This window comes from Rhinopithecus bieti, unplaced genomic scaffold (assembly GCF_001698545.2).
Source record: "Rhinopithecus bieti isolate Rb0 unplaced genomic scaffold, ASM169854v2 scaffold_61117, whole genome shotgun sequence".
NCBI classification, from domain to species: Eukaryota; Metazoa; Chordata; class Mammalia; order Primates; family Cercopithecidae; genus Rhinopithecus; species Rhinopithecus bieti.
The window spans coordinates 3,131,621-3,150,054 of record NW_016824934.1 but is presented as its reverse complement, the minus strand read 5'-3'; the positions used below and the strand labels follow the sequence as shown (position 1 = coordinate 3,150,054).

At 42.4% G+C, this 18,434-nt stretch overlaps 1 protein-coding gene across 3 annotated transcripts in view; it reads right to left on the bottom strand.

The window, feature by feature from the left end:
- The window catches only part of PRKCE (protein kinase C epsilon), a 551,430-nt gene that overhangs the window by 160,367 nt on the left and 372,629 nt on the right, over positions 1–18,434 (bottom strand). Inside the window, exon 11 of one of the 3 annotated variants that reach the window (XM_017862726.1) lies at positions 18,129–18,189. In XM_017862726.1, coding sequence (XP_017718215.1) covers positions 18,129–18,189 — 61 coding nt within the window. Of the gene's footprint in view, positions 1–18,128; positions 18,303–18,434 lie in introns of all 3 variants that reach the window. The other 2 variants (XM_017862727.1, XM_017862729.1) reach the window with 2 other exon arrangements.

The window sequence follows — 18,434 nt, the reverse complement described above, 5'->3', positions numbered from 1 at the left end:
AGCCTGTAATCCCAGCTACTTGGGAGGCTGAGGCAGGAGAATCACTTGAACCCAGGAAGCGGAGGTTGCAGTGAGCCAAGATCGTGTCACTGCGCTCCAGCCTGGGTGACAGAGCGAGACTCTGTCTCAAAAAAAAAAAAAAAAAAAAAGAATCTCAACCTTCAAGAGGGAGGCCCCAGGGTAGGTGGAGGGTAGGCCAGCAGTTCTGTGGATAACCCCTTGGTCTTCAGCCCCATCGTGGCCTTGGTCTTGTAAAGAGGATGGGGACTACACTTCATTCTTCCAGCTAAATAGGCCATGTCACCAGTCACCACACATCCTGTCCTAGAGACAGACTACACTGCCAAAACAACAGGAAAATTGAAACTTTAGTGGCAAAAGACTGATATAAAGAGATAGTGCGCAAGCTCGGTTTTTATTAAAGTCAGAATTTTTGGAGGGCATGTCATCATTTAAAATGCTAGTGTCTATGATAGTTTGGATGCTTTCATGTTCTTGTTCCCCTTCCCTGCTTTATTGTAAAATATACCTACAAATGAGTACGTAAAATATGCATATGCATTTTAAAGATCAAATGAGACCCACTTTTAGCTGTGACCCACCTTGACAGACAGAACATGGTTGCTGGCCTTTGAAGCCCCTTTAACCCTCTTTAATTGCAACCCTTCTTCCTATCCTCATTCAGTCCCCATTTGGACTTCCCTGGTAATCATCATTATGTTGTTTGTTTTTAATTTTCCTTCTTTCTTCTTTGTTTTTTTTTTTTTTTTTTTTGAGATAGGGTCTCAGTCTGATGCCCAGGATGAAGTACAAGAGGTATGATCATGGCTCACTGCAGCCTCAACCTCCTGGTCTCAAGCAACCCTCCTACCTCAGCCTCCCGAATAGCTCGGACTGCAGGCATGTGCCACCATCCCTGGCCCATTTTTTAATTTATTTTTGAGACAGGGTCTTGCTCTGTTGCTCAGGCTGGAGTGCAGTGGCATGATTATGGCTCACTGCAGCCCTGACTTCCTGGGCTCAAGCGATCCTCCCATCTTAGCCTCTAGAGTAGCTAGGACAACAGGCACACATCACCATGGCAGGCTAATTTTTAAAAATTTTTTGTAGAGACTATGTTCCCAGGGCTCAAGCAATCCTCCTGCCTCGGCCTCTCAATGCATTGGGACTACAGACATGAACCACCACTCCCGGCCCCTTGTTTTTCTTTACAGTTTCATCATCCATGTGTTTCCTCCTAAATAATATATTGTTTAGTCTCGCCTGTTTGGGGGTTTTATATAAATGGAAACATGCTACATGTGTATTTCTTGGACTTGCTTCTTTCATTCGATAGTCAGCTGTGTATCTTTTAATATTACCAGCTCTTACGTCTCAGATCTCTGTTTTTAAGGGGTCTCATTTTCTCTCTTAAAATCCCCTTCAAAACATCCCTCAAACATCCCAAAAACATCCCAAAAATGTCATGACACAGCAAATCGACCAATTCATTCTGTTCTCTTGGATACAAGCTGTCAGCCACATTTAGGTAAGCTGTGGCCAGTTCCTCACCTTTTCAACCCAAACATTTCCTCACATCACAGTGACACCTTTGGTAGAGTTAAAGATGAAAGAAATGCATTCAAACCTTCCACATGATACCATCTTCCAAAAAGGTAACATTTCCACCACTACATTCTTAATGTTTCTGCGTAGTCTTCTATGCTTCTTTCTGATTTTGTCTAACTGCCCATACTCCCGATTCTTGTCTTCCCCTATCCATGAAGTCTAAATGTCCCATTCTAGAGAATTGAGATTTTAGCTCTTACATCTTTAGCTTAATCTTTGAACCATCCACATAGCTTTTGTACCCTCTAACTTTGTATACTCTCCCCATAAATGTCTATGTGCTTAGACTCCCATAATCCTGCAGAGTGTTAGTACCATTTCCCACCAAGGAGAAAGGGACATTTGAATATCTGCATTTCATGCTAAACAGTGTCTTCAAGATCTGAAAATTAACAATTAACTCAAAGAACTAAACAGAATTCATCCTTCCTGGGATATGGATGCACAAGAGTCACATCTATTGATCATTTTCAGCTTTTGGAAGGCCCCAGTTTGCTTCTGCCTGTGGCATCTACCAGGTACTGACTTCCAGTGTTTGTCTAGTACCCAGGACACAGGCTCACTCTGGTTCCCATAGCGATGGGTCAGTTTGTCCCCCCAGAGATTAATGTGGTTTAAAGCAGCAGAGATCAACACTGGCCAGGCAGCTAAATGGATCCGAACTACATAAACATCCAGGTCTGCCTTGGACAGGGCTTGTTCCTTTTCACACAACAACAACCCTACAAAGCCAATTTCCTTGAATCAGATGGGACCTCGCTACTGTGCTCCTGTGGGGTAGGTGGAACCCAGGGTTCTTATTCCTGTGACAAAGTCCCTTATGAGACAGCGAGAGAGTGACAGAGGGAGAGAGTGAGAACGAGTTAAGAGAGAGGGAGCACATGTGTATGTGACCCGGAAGGGGCACTTCAATGCTTGTGCCTCAGTTTCCTCCAATTTGTAGTAGTATACCTACTAGTCAGCCCACTCGTCTCTTCCTCTGATTTTCATTCTCTGGTTCACCTATTAGCCTAACCTCCCTAGGTAGACCAGCAGTTATTTGAACAAGGATTGTGTATTTTTCTGTCCCTGGAATACCTGATATTAAGTTGAAGACATACCATACAAGGTATTAAAAAAAAAAAAACTACTGGTTGTCTAGTGTATACCAGAGCAGAACACTTCGTCCCTGGCTGGAGGTGTGTGTTTCAGATGTCTTACCTTCCCTGGTACTGCTCCTGCACAACTGTTTTTTTTTAACATTTTGGGGTTCAGTTACTCTGTCTAGCACCACTATACCTCAGCCACCCCACTTGGAAATCCACTCTTTCTTGCCAACCCAGGGAGTTCTCTTGTGAATTCTTTTGTAAACATTTTACAATAGGAGTTAGCTTTTGTAAGGTCAACAATCGCACCTACATTTGTTTTTTTACAATCAGATTTTGGAGCTTTCTTTCAGTGGAGCCTACTTACACTTTGTGAAGTGTGTTTAATCTCTGAGTTATGTACGTCAAAAGATACTTTCTAGATCTTTAAGAAGCTCTCCAAGGGAATAAAACTGGGCAAATTGGACGGTAGAAGTATTGTACCATTCATGGCAACGTGTTTCATTTGGTTGTGTTGGTATGTTTTTAGTGTTAACATTGGTGAATCTAGACAGTTTTCATAAACTGGGGCTTGATAAAGCTGGTTGAATTTAAGCTCTTACCTGGAAAAGAAAAAAAATACCAAAAACACATGGGGAGAGGTTGGATAAACGGTGAAAGAAACACTGAGAACAAAAGTCATTTTCCCCACTCACTCTCATCCTTGGACACTTTACTGGACCTTCCACCCTCCTTTAGAGGACCAGGGAAAGTCACAAACTTCCCAGGCCCAAATCTGCTAGCGCCAGCAGGCTCAGCTCCAAGAGCCAGAGCCATGTAATAAGCTTAGCTTCCTAGCAACCTGCACACAAGTGTTCCCAATAAAATGGATTACATACTGCTGATGAATCCCAAGTGAATATCATACTGACCCAACAAAGGAGTTAATTTGTACCTCCTGCCACACTAAGGAGGCAGACTGAGAGAATTCTTTTTGCCCGTGATCCTTCCTGGCATTCTCCCTGGAACGTCACGGTAAAAACAAAATGCTCCAATGAGGTCAAAAGTGGAGGCTTCAACTTCCTATTGCTTCTGCAAAAAAAAAAAAAAAATGTCCTCATAACAGGAAGCAGAGGGTCTGTTTTTCCATCAGTTGCTTTCCCAATGCAACTCAGATTGCCTAGAATACCACCCCTAAAGAATTACTCGAGGATGCCCTGGGCAACTCACGTAAGGAGTCCAGTCACCCCACTATAAATCAACCAATTGCCATTTTATTTACACCTTGGGCTCTTGGGAGCTTGGTTTATCAATCCTCAGGAGCCTAATCTCCCCTGGGCATTCAGACAAAATGAGGTTTCTATAATAGAAGCTAGCTAACCAGGTTTGAATTCAGGCTGCTGCTTCCAGCTGTATGACCCCTCTTTGGAAGAACAGTCCTAACTCATAGGGTTGATGTGACGATTAAATTAATACGTGTAAAATGCTCAAAGTTGAACCTGGCATGTAATGAACACTATGAAAGTTCCTGCCATTTTTGTTATTGAGCCAAGGATGACCCTGAAATTGAAGGTGGTGACTGGCCCACCAGATGGCCCCTCTCTCCTTTCAGTCTACACCAGCAACCTCCAAAGACAAACCACGGGCAGTGGGGGGCGCAGTTCTGTCCAAGTTATTCCTCATTGGAACCGGGAACCTCCTCTTCCCACATTTGGGAGCCAGCCCCAATTTGTGACCTCCTCCTCAGTGACAGGAAGGAGACAAAGGGCCCAGTAGGAATTCACTGGAATCTTGTCGCTAGCCCTAGTTCAAGCTATGGGTCAAGCAGTCAGAAGGAAGGGCTATCGAACTCCTGAGGACACACAGCCAAAGATGTGATCCTCACATTAACCAGCTATAGTTCTAAACTCAAAAACAGGTTATATTATTAAGAAACAAAAATGCTACCACAAAGCATTCATCTTCTAGCTGGCATAAACTTCTGGGAAAAGGGGTGGCTCTCAGTCATTTCTTGCTTGACGCCCTCCTGAACAGGCACTTGTGAGATGACTAAACAGGTTACAGGGTTGGCCCATCGCTGTTGTTACAGGCAATGTGGGCCCAGATTAGGGGATAGGTAAGACATATTTTCTCTTTATGAAACAAGTGTGCCAGGGGTCAAATCTACCAACAATGGTAGACTCAGGTAGTCTCAATTCTGTTTCACGAACAGTTGGTCAACTAGCCAGAACAGACCATCACTCTAGGCAAAGAGAAGCATGACAAAGCTCTCAGGTCAGCTTGGGATCTATCCATATAGATGATATTGAAACTGTTAACTGGATAAGACAGAAGCTAGAATTTATTGAACCTGCTGTGTGCTAGAAACTATGCTGTACTTTAAAGAGACAACTATAAAACCTCCTGGTAAATTTTCTGATGTAGGAGCATTAGTCATTGAAAGTGTTTGAGTTTGGAACCCTGATGTAAAATGACAGCCTTGTGAACATAGAGGCTTTGATCAAGGTAGAAGCATTTGCTGAACTGAGCTTTGAAAAGTTCGGGTTATATAGTTAAAGCCCATTGCTTCAATGGAGTTGTCTCAATAGACTAGGTAGAACCTCCCTACGAAAGGCCCCATGTAACTTTCCCTGTAGAAAACACCACTAGACCACTAAACAGAAGGACTGCTCACTGGTTTTATCATTGTCCTTATCTCACTCATGCATTAGCAACAGGTAAACCTGTAGTGATACCATGCGTATTTCCCAACAAACTACATTGTCACAGGTCTTTAGAATCAGATTCTGGAGGGATCGCATAGATCATGTAGTCGGAACTCCCCTCTCTGTGTCCTCCCCACATCTTTTATTATGAATGAGAAAAGTCAGTGCCCAGATCACTGTCTCAGAGCAAGCATCAGTGGCAGAAGTCACAGCTAGACCTGCAGTTTCTTGACTTGTGGTACCTTCTTTACTGCATCCTGTGTTCTCCACACATCAACAGGGTATACATGAACACAAACAGCTGAATAGATTGCACCTACCACCCAGAAAAGTCTTCAAGACCAGAACATTGGGAATCATCTGGGTTGTCTGAAGTATTTGAGACCACTAGGACAAAAAGTTCGGGTTATATAGGGAAGACCCATTGCTTCAATGGAGTCATCTCAGTAGACTAAGTAGAAGCTCCCTATGAAAGGCCCCAGGTGACTTTCCCTGTAGGAAACATCATCAGACCACTATCAAAATTCAACACGAATCTAAACATGGACACACACACGGACACACACACACACACACACACACACACACACGAAAAAAAGGCAAATCCTGAAATCCAATAGATGGTGGGCGTTGGGGAGATGTGAGAGAATCTGACGTCAGCCACGAGGAAACTGGTTTTGTTTGGTGACCGGGTTAGATAACTTAGACCTCTAGTTTTAGATTTCAAGATGAAACTTTTTACTTAAATTGGATCATGATGTGCCAGTTGAACTGTGACCAAATGACACCTTAGAAATGTGTAGATCACCTGCTGCAATTAGCAGCAACTTAAGTTCTTGTTTCTAATCAGTCAGGGGCTACACAACCGACAATTTCTAAGTGCTAAATGGAGGGCTATGCTTTCTTCACAAGCAGAAGGCCTTTGCAGATGCAGAGGGGAAAGCAAATGGCCATGTCAGTGCTTCCTGCAGAAGTTCTTCCCCACTGCCTCTGGACTCCTGGGCTATTAAAATAGCCTGCTCACAAGTATCTCTGCTTTTCATTTTTCCCTTTAATGCAGTCTATGCAGAGCTGTCAGACTGTGCTTTTAAGACATCGTTTCCCATAATATCTTCAAGGAATCCCCCTTTACTTCCAGAATAAGTGCAAACTCCTTGCCTAGCATAGGAAGAACTCTGCAACTTAGCCAGAACCTCCTCACGAGGTTGTCTTCCTCACAGCTTCCCAGCGTGAGCCTGCGACACCAGCAGGACTCATCATTGCACTCCCTAAATCAGGGGTCTGTTCCTGCAAATGCCTCCTGCCCCCAAACTCACTGTGCCCTGCTCCACAACGCCCCAGCATCCACCCTGTTCCACACTGGCCCTTCTCACCCTCAGGAGGCAAAGGTGGGGACTGTTGGTCTGAATCCCAGCTTTATCACTTAACTCCGTGTGATCCTGACCAAATGGTTAAGCCTCCCTAAGTCGGTTTCCTTACCTGCCCAAAGAACTGGCAAAAATGAGAGTGCTTTATTTTCCTTCAGAAACTGTTGACCTGATCTTTTTTTGTAAATTGTTTTTTAATACCTACATGCCATGGGACTTGGGTAAGATTTACGAAATCAGCTTTTAAACAACTTGGATAGGCTTGCCACATAATAGGTGCTCAAGAAATAAGTCTCTCCTTCCTCTTTATCACATATATGCAGACTTATTCTAAGTTACTGTTTGCTGTGCCTTGTCACATCTCTCCTTCCCAGTCCCTGTTATCTCCCAACAGTGCCTCAAAAGATTCAACACGAATCTAAACATGGACACACACACGGACACACACACACACACACACACACACACACACATGAAAAAAGGCAAATCCTGAAATCCAATAGATAGTGGGCGTTGGGGAGATGTGAGAGAATCTGACGTCAGCCACGAGGAAACTGGTTTTGTTTGGTGACCGGGTTAGATAACTTAGACCTCTAGTTTTAGATTTCAAGATGAAACTTTTTACTTAAATTGGATCATGATGTGCCAGTTGAACTGTGACCAAACGACACCTTAGAAATGTGTAGATCACCTGCTGCAATTAGCAGCAACTTAAGTTCTTGTTTCTAATCAGTCAGGGGCTACGCAACCGACAGTTTCTAAGTGCTAAATGGAGGGCTATGCTTTCTTCACAAGCATAGCCCTCCATTCCACAAATTCTCCTGATCAATGAAGCAGTGTCACATCGCAGTCACATTCTATCACAGGCCTCTACACCTGTCAGCAATGAGTCAAAGGTTTAAACACACACTTTTACATATCAGCAGGCACTTCTGTGAGTGATCTAAACAATGAAATATATTACTCAGACAGAATACCAGACTCTTGAATCCGCTTCCAAAATTCCATTTCTGCCCAAATCTCAGGAATGTGTCCATTTTAATAATGAAAGGACATTTGTAATGGAGACCTTCAGGAAATGACACCTGTATACATTAGATTATAATATGGGTAGGTAAAAAAAAAAAAAAACAAATCAAGACTCACTCCAGCTCCCAGTCGAAGTTGTAGTGGTTTTAAACTGTTTCAAAGTGAAATCGTTTCTTCAAACATTATCTTCCTTGGAATGCTAACATGTGAAACAGTCGGCATGGAGCTGTGCGGCCGGGTGGAATAGGTGGCGCATGTAGGTCCTCCCCTAACAGCGCATACAGGGTGTGTGTGCCCAGCTGCCACCCACCACACACTGAAGCAACAGAGGCACCTCCACAAAATGTAATTTGAAAACCAACAGCTTGGCCGGGCACAGTGGCTCACACTTGTAATCCTAGCATTTTGGAAGGCCGAGGCGGGCGGATCACTTTGAGGTCAGGAGTTTGAGACCAGCCTGGCTAACATGGTGAAACCCCGTTTCTACTAAAAACACAAAAATTGGCTGGGCCTGGTGGTGCGTGCCTGTAATCCCAGCTGTTCAGGAAGCTGAGACAGGAGAATCGGTTGAGCCTGGGAGGCAGAGGTTGCAGTGGGCCGAGATTGCACCATTGCACTCCAGCCTGGTGACACAGCAAGACTCCGTCTCAAAAAAAAAAAAAAGTAAAGAAAACCAACAGCTTTAGAAGAATAAGTAAATAGTTTGTGAGAATGGGTAAATATATTCCTTAGTGGTAAAAAAAAAAAAAAAAAAGCCTACTAGCCGAACAGTATGCAGTAAGTCCTCACAATGTCATTGATAAGTTCTTGGAAACTGCGACTTCAATGAAAAGACATGTAAGGAAACCAGTTTTACCATAGGTTAATTGGTATAAAGACGAGTTAAGTTCCTAAGGCATATTTCTGGCTACAAAAACATCAAACTTCTAAGAAAAACTATTTAGAACACTTTGAATAGTAAAACTGAAATAACACTTCTAATATTAAACACCGAAGTAAATGTGAGCTATATATACGTTTAAGAAAGATGAAGAAAAATGAATAAGAGCATCATTTACCTACTAGCTGCAGTTCAGGGTTATGGGTGGGTGGAACCTCTCCTGGTAGCTGAGGGTGCCATCTGGGAACCACCCTGGACAGGACCCCATCCCATGGCAGGGCACACTCACACACACCTGCACTCAGATGGGGGGCATTTGGACACACCAATTCTCCCGATGTGCATAGCTTTGGGATTTGGGAAGAAACCGAAGTCCCTGAAGAAAACTCATACAGGCATGGGGAGAAAGTACAAACTCCACATAGTCAGTGGCCCTAGCCAGGAATTGATATTTTTCTCATTAACGTTATAAACAAATGACATTGAACAAAATCAGGTTACTCAAAGACCTGCTGTATACACACATATTTAACGTTAAAGATGTTTAAGTCTTAGTTTGTATTTTATCAATGCCAAATAGATTATTTACAAGTTGTACTCAAGTTGATGTTACAGAAAGAGAGAAATATAAGTAGAAGGAGGCAGTTCTGCTGCAGAGAAGGCAGCGCCATCACTGGCCAGCTCTGGGCAGAACATGCGGTCCACTCACTGCTAACACCAGCTGACAGGAAGCCAGGCACTTACCAGCCACCTGCAACCTCCAATGTGGAATGTCTACAAGAGGCCTCAGATACTGCAGAATCCTAGAAATCCCTTGGCTGAAGAATATTTAGTGACAAGGAAAATAGCTATACTATATTACTAAGTGAAACCATTTATATAGAGTATGATACTGATGTTATAAATATACATGTATGAACAGACACGTACTTTTCTAAAACTGGAATTATACACATCAAAATGTTAGTAGTAGTCATGTGAATTGTTCTTATTGTCTTCTTTGTCCTCTTGCGACTTTTCCACATTTTCTACAATTAATAAATAATCTTTGTGATTAAAAAACAATTTACAAAAAAAGATCAGGTCAACAGTTTCTGAAGGAAAATACAGCACTGAGTTCTGGGCACTGGATAGAGGCCAGAAGGGCTTTTTTAAATATATTTTTTGTGAGATGGAGTTTCACTCTGTGGCCCAGGCTGGAGGGCAGTGGCGGGATCTTGGCTTACTGTAACCTCTGTAGAGGCCAGGAGTTTCATGCTCCCATGAGGCTTCAAGTTCATGAGGCCGGGACTCCTACCTACCTTTCCCCAATGCCTGTGTTCCTCAGCAGGCAGCATGACGCCCCGTGATGCCCCATGGCACGGCACACAGCAGGTGCTCCAGTAAGCAATGGCTAAACAGACAGTGTGAAGGTCTCATCCTACTCCAGCCCATTTTGGATCCTTCCTGTGCCCACGCCCCCTTTTTCCTCCTTTCTCTCTTATACTTTCAGAAAACATTTCCAGAAACAGGCCCTGATCGACCCTGCTCCTCTTGCCAGCTTAAGGGACATTAATATTTTTTAATCCCAGTGTCATTGAGTTCATGTAAAATAGACCTGACACCCCTTCAGACCCCTTTTCATGTGTGTGACAGGAATTGGGGAAGAGGGGATTTGGAGGTGAAGATATTTGAAGTGGAGAATTTGGACAGGAGGACAGAGATGGACACAGAAATACACAGTGAGCAACAAAGGCTGTTGGAAAACCTTGATTCCAATCTGGGTTGTGCTGCAAAGAAATTATAAGACTTGACTGGGCCTTGGTTTTCTTATCTGTAAAAATGAGTGACCACAAATCACTAGGGAAATGCAGATGAAAACTATAATGAGATACTACCTTACACCCATCAGAACGGCTACTATCAAATAAAGAAAGTAACAAGTGTTGGGCAAAGTAATAGAGAAATCAGATCAGAACCCTGGTGCACTGTTGATGGGAATGTAAAGTAGTTCAGTCATTATGGAAAATAGTATAGAGGTTCCTCAAAAAATTAAAAAGAGAATTACCATATAATCCAGGAATCCCACTTCTAGGTATATAGCTAAAAGAACTGAAAGTAAGACCTCAAAAGAAATATTCAGACAACCATGTTCACAGCAGCATTATTCATAGTAGCCAAAACGTGGAAGTCAAAATGTCCATCCACAGATGATAAGTGAAATGTGGTATTATACATACAATGGAATAGTATTTGGCCTTTAAAAGGAAGGAAATTATGACATATGTTACATCATGGATGAACCTTGAGGACATTCTGCTAAATGAAATATACCAGTCACAGAAACACATTACTGTATGATTCCACTTATAAGAGGTACTTAGAGTAGTCAAGACTACGGAGACTGACAGAGTGGTTGTTGCCAAGCGCTGTGGGGAGAGGGAATAGGAAGGTACTGTTTAATGGGTATTGAGTTTCAGGGTTGTAAGGTGAAAAGAGGCATGCAGATAGACAGTGGTGATGGATGGACAACATTATGAATGTATTTAATACCACTGAACTGTACACTTAAAAATGGTTAAGATGGCACATTTTATATTATGTGTACTTTACCACAATAACAAATTCTGAAAAAAAAAAGGGGGAGTGAATAACCATAGAGTATGGTAGATTAACTCACAGAGACATCATGAAGCAGATATAAAATGGCTGATCTAAGTCAGGGCTTTTTTTTTTTTTTTTTTTTTTTTTTTTGAGACAGAGTCTAGCTCTATTGCTCAGGCTGGAGTGCAGTGGCGTGATCTCTGCTCACCGCAACCTCTGCCTCCCGGGTTCAAGCGATTCTCCTGCCTCACCTTCCCGAGTAACTGGGATTACAGGTGCCTGCCACCATGTCTGGGTAATTTTTGTATTTTTAGTAAAGATGCGGTATCATCATATTGGTCAGGCTGGTCTCAAATTCCTGACCTCAAGTGATCCACCCACCTCAGCCTCCCAAAGTGCTGGGGTTACAGGCATCAGCCACTGCGCCTTGCCAGTCAGGGCATTTTTAAAAGCAAAGGTGCTATTCAAAGGTAAGGTTTCCTTGTATGCAAAGAGGTTACATGAAGCTGCAGCAGTTAGATTAAGAGCCAACACGTCCTTCTCTGCCCCTGGGACACACGAGCATTAACAAACTTCACAACTTTTCCTCTATCACACCGAATGAATCCTGGTATGCTTCAAGACCTGGGTGAAGTTGTCTTGCTCCATGAAGCCTTGCTTGATTGTGGAAACCAGTGGCGGTCTTTCTTTGACTGGCCAGAGAACTGCCAGCCCATCTACATAGACACATGCCACCACACACATACACCCCTGCATTCCTTCACAAGAGAGTAGAGCTTACCCCTCAACTAGTTTGACCAAAGGCCCTGCCATAAAAGTCTTGTCACACCTTGCAGTGATTTGCACACCGTAAGTCCTCACTAAAGATGTGTTAATTGGCTGATCAGAATAAATGGCATTGCTGTCCAGCCCACTATCAGGCAAAGATGGTCTTCAGAAGAAAAGAGATGGAGCTCCCTAGAGTCTGATTCTATTAATAACTGATGCTACCAACACCAAGCCTGTAAACCTCTACCACGGATCTCATTTCGCTAAACTCCATTGCAAATTACTGAGGCTATCTCTGCTTGAAATCTGTTATTGGCGAGCATATTGATTCCCAGGTGGCTGCCTGACCCACAAACCAACTGATTGTGTTGAGCATCTCGATCTCTTCTCGAAAAGCACTCACCAAACCTGCTCACACACTCTCCAACTCCTTCAGAGTCGTAGTGGTGTTGCCTCAGGCAGACAGTGTGGTCTAGCAGGAAAGAGACCCATCCTCAATGGCTCTGTCAGCTCATTTAGATTTAATCTGACATAGCCTTCTCTTTAGAAGGAAATCTACCAATGGCCTAATTTTTACTGTTTTTTTTTTTTTTTTTTTTTTTTTTTTTTTTTTTTTTTTGGTTTAGTGTTTCTGTTGTTTAGAGTTGAGTTCCTTGAAATGACACGTTTGCTCCTAAGTTGTTAATGCTCCTTTTCTCACTTCTCCCCGTGCTCACATAGATGATTCAAACGCAAATCACACAGATGATCTGAAGAAAGTCTCCTGCTGCTTTTCCAGGATTTTTCCATGCTGCATTTTCCCTAGGGCAGTGAGGGAGATTGGCCGAGGGAGATTCTCTAGTTCACCCTTTGTTTCCTCCGCAGCAAAGCCCTCCAGAATTTGGCTTCCCAGGCCTGGCAGGAAATGCCAAAGGGTGGGGGATGGGTAGAATTGTGTAAAGATGAAATTTTAAAGAGGAAAATCATGAAATTATTCAAGACAGGTTTTGTGGGATCCTGTTGGAGAGAACAGTTTCAACAATGGGGGTCATAAATACAAATGCACAGACTCTAAAACTCTGGGAATTTCATTTCCTGTAACTTCAAAAAAAAAAAAAAAAAAAAAAAAAAGCAAAAACAAAACTACCTCTCTGTGATTCTCCTATCCCTTGTAGTCAATGCCTGAATGGGAACCTGGGAACTGCGAGAGGCAATTCCAAAAGTCACTTCCCGGCCTAAACCCTGACCAAGTCCCTAAGTTTTAGAGCTTAGCAGTCCAATAAGGAGGGCTGACAGCATTACCTCCCCTTCTCTACCAACCGGCATCTGATCTTGTAGATGCAGGAATCTGTCTCCTTATTTTCCAAATACCCTCCCCTTCTCCTCTTCCTTCTTTGCTCTGATTCAGTCATTATCATTTCCTTGGAAGAAGTAGGAGATAGAATTAGTTGGGAGTTCAAGAATTGGAAAAATAATACAAATGAGGTTTGGAAATAATTTCTAGGTTTCAGCAGCCATGTCTTTGCCCCTACCCTCTTGCAAATGCTACCCATGCTTCCAGGTCCAGGGTAGGTTCTACCTCCATCAGGAAACCTTCCTGACTGACTCCTTGTATGTCTCTCTCTCCACTAGACAGTAATTGGCATGAGTTCAGAGTTGGTATTTTTTAGCTTTGTAGCCCTAAAATCTAACACAGTGTCTAGCACATAGATGCTTAACAATAAATACTTAACAATAAAGACTTGTTTTTTGTTTTTTTTTTTTTGAGACGGAGTCTCACTCTGTCGCAGGGGCTGGAGTGCAGTGGCCGGATCTCAGCTCACTGCAAGCTCTGCCTCCCGGGTTCCCGCCATTCTCCTGCCTCAGCCTCCCGGGTAGCTGGGACTACAGGCGCCCGCCACCTCGCCCGGCTAGTTTTTTGTATTTTTTAGTAGAGACGGGGTTTCACAGTGTTAGCCAGGATGGTCTCGATCTCCTGACCTCGTGATCCGCCCGTCTCGGCCTCCCAAAGTGCTGGGATTACAGGCTTGAGCCACCGCGCCCGGCCAAGACTTGTAATTGAAACAATTATAAGCCATAATTTTTTTAAAGCAAGAAACAACTGTGGGTGTATAAGAAATTTTTTTTCTCATACGCAAGAAAATATTAAACACTACTGACAATGTCACCCACTTAAAAGTTATCTGGAATTTTAAATATAAAATTTCAGTCTTTCGTTCACATCAACAGATGCAGTTCTTTGTGGCTATGCCAATTTTGGTAAGCACCCTACCTTTATAAAATAATAATTATGTCCAGGGTATTTTAGTTGTAAGAGGGAGGACCTGGGATGAATGTGGCTACTTGATCTTAACTGGATTTGGAAGTCCTTTATTCCTCTTTCTGTACCTTATGTTTTGACAGTGAATTAAATCAAGTTTTGTAGAATTACCTACATGGTTCAGGTTACTCTTGCATCCCAAAGACACACTGGTTTGAATTTGACTGAAATTAAAACCATTGGCTTAATTTGTTGTTCTGTCTGCTTTTTCTTACTAGCCCTGGAGAGCTGGAGCCATTTTATTTGCTTTCACCTTTCTAGATCCCAAGGAGAGGGATGGGGCACATGAGCCAAGGGTAGGCAGGTTCAGTACAGAAAAGCCCAAATCCCTCTTCAGCAGTAAGTTGGCCCTTCAGTGGGCTGCACTGACCAGACCTGAACCTGACTACATCATCATGACTGATGCCAATGGGTTTGCATGACCATTGCCATTGGTCGCCATATTAGATATGGTGACACCACTTTACACACTTCTAAGTCTTTCCAGGCAACTCGTATATAGTGTGCAGCCTGAAGCTATGTGTAATCTGTCAGAAGAAGTTCTCAAAGTAATGTTTCCAAAAGGACCATTTTTTCCGATACATTGAAAATAAAGGCTCACCTAAAATAATTAAACTCGCCTTAACATTATTGCTGTTCTGTGTATCATAATTAAACAAGTATGAAAGAAATCTTAATAGGATTGCAATCGGGTCTTTGTGTTCCTGAATGGTATATTAGAGTCTTAGTGGAAACCAGGTTTAAGGTGGCTCAGAGGAACTGTCCTTTGTTTTCAGGAAAAGTGAAACTCTGGCAAGACTGAATTCTATGGCTACCAAACCCAGCTGCTATTCCCAAATCCTGTCCAAATCCTCTCTACCTTTCAAAGCCTGGCTTGATCGCACTTCTTCCACTAGATCCTAGGGAAGACCCCCTCCTCTGAGCCTTCTTGGTTTGAATACTCCCATCTAGAACATAACTATTAATGCTGTTTGCTACTCCCTCTTAGCTTGTGGAAGCTAGTGTAACCTCCCAGTCTATTATCACTGAATGCTTCCAGTTGAGAACTGTCTTCCTTTGTGTTAATAACCCCCAGCATCTACCTCAGTATCAGGTCTCTTTAAAATCATGACAAACTATTGGTTTGTCATAGGGAAAGTCACATTTTAAAAAAGTTAAGTTGAAAGTTTATAAGCTGATTCTTCATCAGGTTCCTTTCATAAGTTAAGATCCTTCCATGAGGTTAAAATATGATTCACTTTAGAAAAATTCAGTGAATATGTATCTGTTACATAAAGCAAAGTATTCTATGAAATTGAGGTGGCGTGAGAGAGTTGGTGCAAAGCTGCTCCTGTGACTGTGGCTGCCTGACAGTGGCCCCAGAAAAGATAGTAAATATCTCAACTACAGCGGAAGCTCCTTCTCTGCCCATCCTCACCCTATAGCCATCCATGACAACATCCATGTTAGTTTGATCATTGTTCTGCCATAAAAGAAATCCCTGGTGTCATTTAACACCATTTTGTGCTCCAAAAGCTGCCATATGATGAGGAATCCTTAGCCTTGATATTCTACAATGCACAAAGGAGAACACTGCTGACACTGAAGACATCCATTCCCACTCCCTCACTCATTCACCAAGCTGACCTTCAACTGTGGCTTCCCATGATACACCAGGTAGAGGGGCTCCATAGAGCCCTCACAACTAAACTGGACCCCTCCTAGAATGTCGGGCCTCTTGACAATGTGTGTAAAGAAAATGTGCCAGAGTGGCTCCCTGCCTAGAAAGCCACTTCAGACAGTGAGAGAAAGGGCTACCTGCTGGGGACAGGGGAAGTGGGAGGGTTCCTCTGACAGAAGGGACCCTGTGCTGGGTCCGGCACAAGAAAGCAGCAATGTGAATCAGAGCAAGGCCCCACTACCTTGGGAGTCCCAGAGACTAGGTGAGATGCCAGGTCTGACTCTGCCAAGATGGAATGCCTATGAGGAAAATAGTTTTACTTCTCTGAAACCCAATTTTCTCACTGGTACCAAAAGGAAAGAAAAGAAAAAAAAAAAAAAAAAAAAAAGGAAAGGAAAAGAGAGAGAGATAAAGAAAGATAAGGTGACTTTGAAAAAATCTTCCAAGTCTTTAATTCTGTCAGTGGGTACCTGTCAAGTGTGAGGCCCTGTGATAGGCACCATGGAAAATACAAAATATGACACATTTCTCATGAATCTAAAATTATGCTCTAGTGGAAAAAAGAAGAAAAGTTAACTCTATCACTGATTCTCTATTATATAGGATTCTGTACACACACAAACCCATAAATATTAGGCATTACACAACACACATCAAAAATGAGAATAGCTAGTCATTCTTATACTTGTTCAGAAAAAGGGATAGATTCTTATTAAATAGGGATCTCAGGTGAAAGTTTCGTAGACAAAGAAATATGTGTCTTTCTTAAGATAAGCAGAATGATTTCCAGATTTTCAGATGATATTTCTTACTCTCCTGAGAGATCAGAAGGATAGGAAAAATTCCACTGGATCAGGGTTCCTCAGTATGGAATGGGCATTGTGTGTGTGTGTGTGTGTGCATGTGTATGTGTGTGTAAGACAGCGATGGGGACCCTGGAATCAAATAAGTTGGGAAAAGTAGATTAAACAAAGGTAATTTTGTTTTCATTGCAGGTCTCCTCAAGGATGCTAATAAACAAACCTGTGTTGAGACTAAGAGAAGTTATGTCTGCAGTGACCCCCACTATGGGTCACAGAGTCCTTTGTTCTCACAGCTGCTCAAGTGATTGGGGTTCTGAGAAATCCTCTTTGGGAAACAGTGTACCAAAGATAATGTAAACTCCATGAGGTCAGAGACTAGTCTAGTTCACCACTGTATCTCCAGCACCTGGCATGGCATCAGATACACGGGAAGGATTTAATGAAATATAATTTTTAAAAAGTTTGCCAAATGACTCAATGAATAACTGTTGAATTTTAAGTGGAAAAACTGGCATTCACAATGACATGGAGATGAGAATGCACCCAGAAGCAGGGCATCACCTCCTCATGATGTCACCCTCAGGGTCTGGGCTCCACATAAGCCATGGCTAGGAGTTTCAGGTGATGCCTGTCTTTGCCTTCTCAAAAAGCAAACTACTACAAACATCCATAATGATCCTAAAAGACTTTAACTCCTCCCAACCTCTCAAAAAGGATAACAAAATTAGAGCTTCATGAAGAACATTGTCGTTTCTTTACTAAAAACAGGTAACAAATCAGTTAATGATACTCAAGTCAGACTCTACCATGGAGTTATGGATGATCTTTGTTTCTTTACTGCCACCTTCTGGTTCCCAGACACCTATGTGGTAAATTAAAAATGCTGCCTTATATTTGTGTTTCACTATGAAATTTTAAGCATTTGTTCACATCCTTTACTTCAGATGACATTACATAGATTAGAAGAGATTAAGGTGGCCTTTACTCTTTTTCATATGACATGAAAATAACTTAGAAGTTAAGTGAGTTGATCAGTGATAGAAAGTTAGGAGCAGAGCAAGGACTAACCACACTTGGTTTTTCCAATGAGCAAACAGTGAGTTTAGCCATTTGGCTTTGTCCAGCTCTAGCTGCAAAGAATTCTACAGCTTTCTCATCCCTTCACAAGCACAACCTTGAATGGAAAATCCAGTGCCCTAAAAAAGAAGATGCTGTTCAAATATATCCTGATCTTTTCAAGGGTAAAACCCATCCCACTTTACAAAGTCTTTGAGAGAACAATGTAGAGGGTCTAAAATCGGTATTTTATCTGATAGTCAAGATGCCCCAACATGGCGGCCAGCCAGCTTCTTCCTAACATACCTTGGTCTGGAAGCAGCAGTAGAGTTGGGTAAGGTAAGGGTGTTTCCGTGCCAGAGCCAAAATCCTCTTCTCTGTCATTGTGCAGTCCACGTCATCATCCTGAAGGATGACATCCTTCTTTAAGACCTTCACAGCATATACTTCATCTTTGCCCTTGAGTTCTGCCAGCATGACCTGCAATCAATCAATTGCCTCCATCAATCTATGCATGTATGGAATAAAAGAAGAAACACAAGCTAATACCAAATACTTTAAAACTAATTATGTTTTTTCTTTGATTTTAAATATTATTTTATTTATTTATTT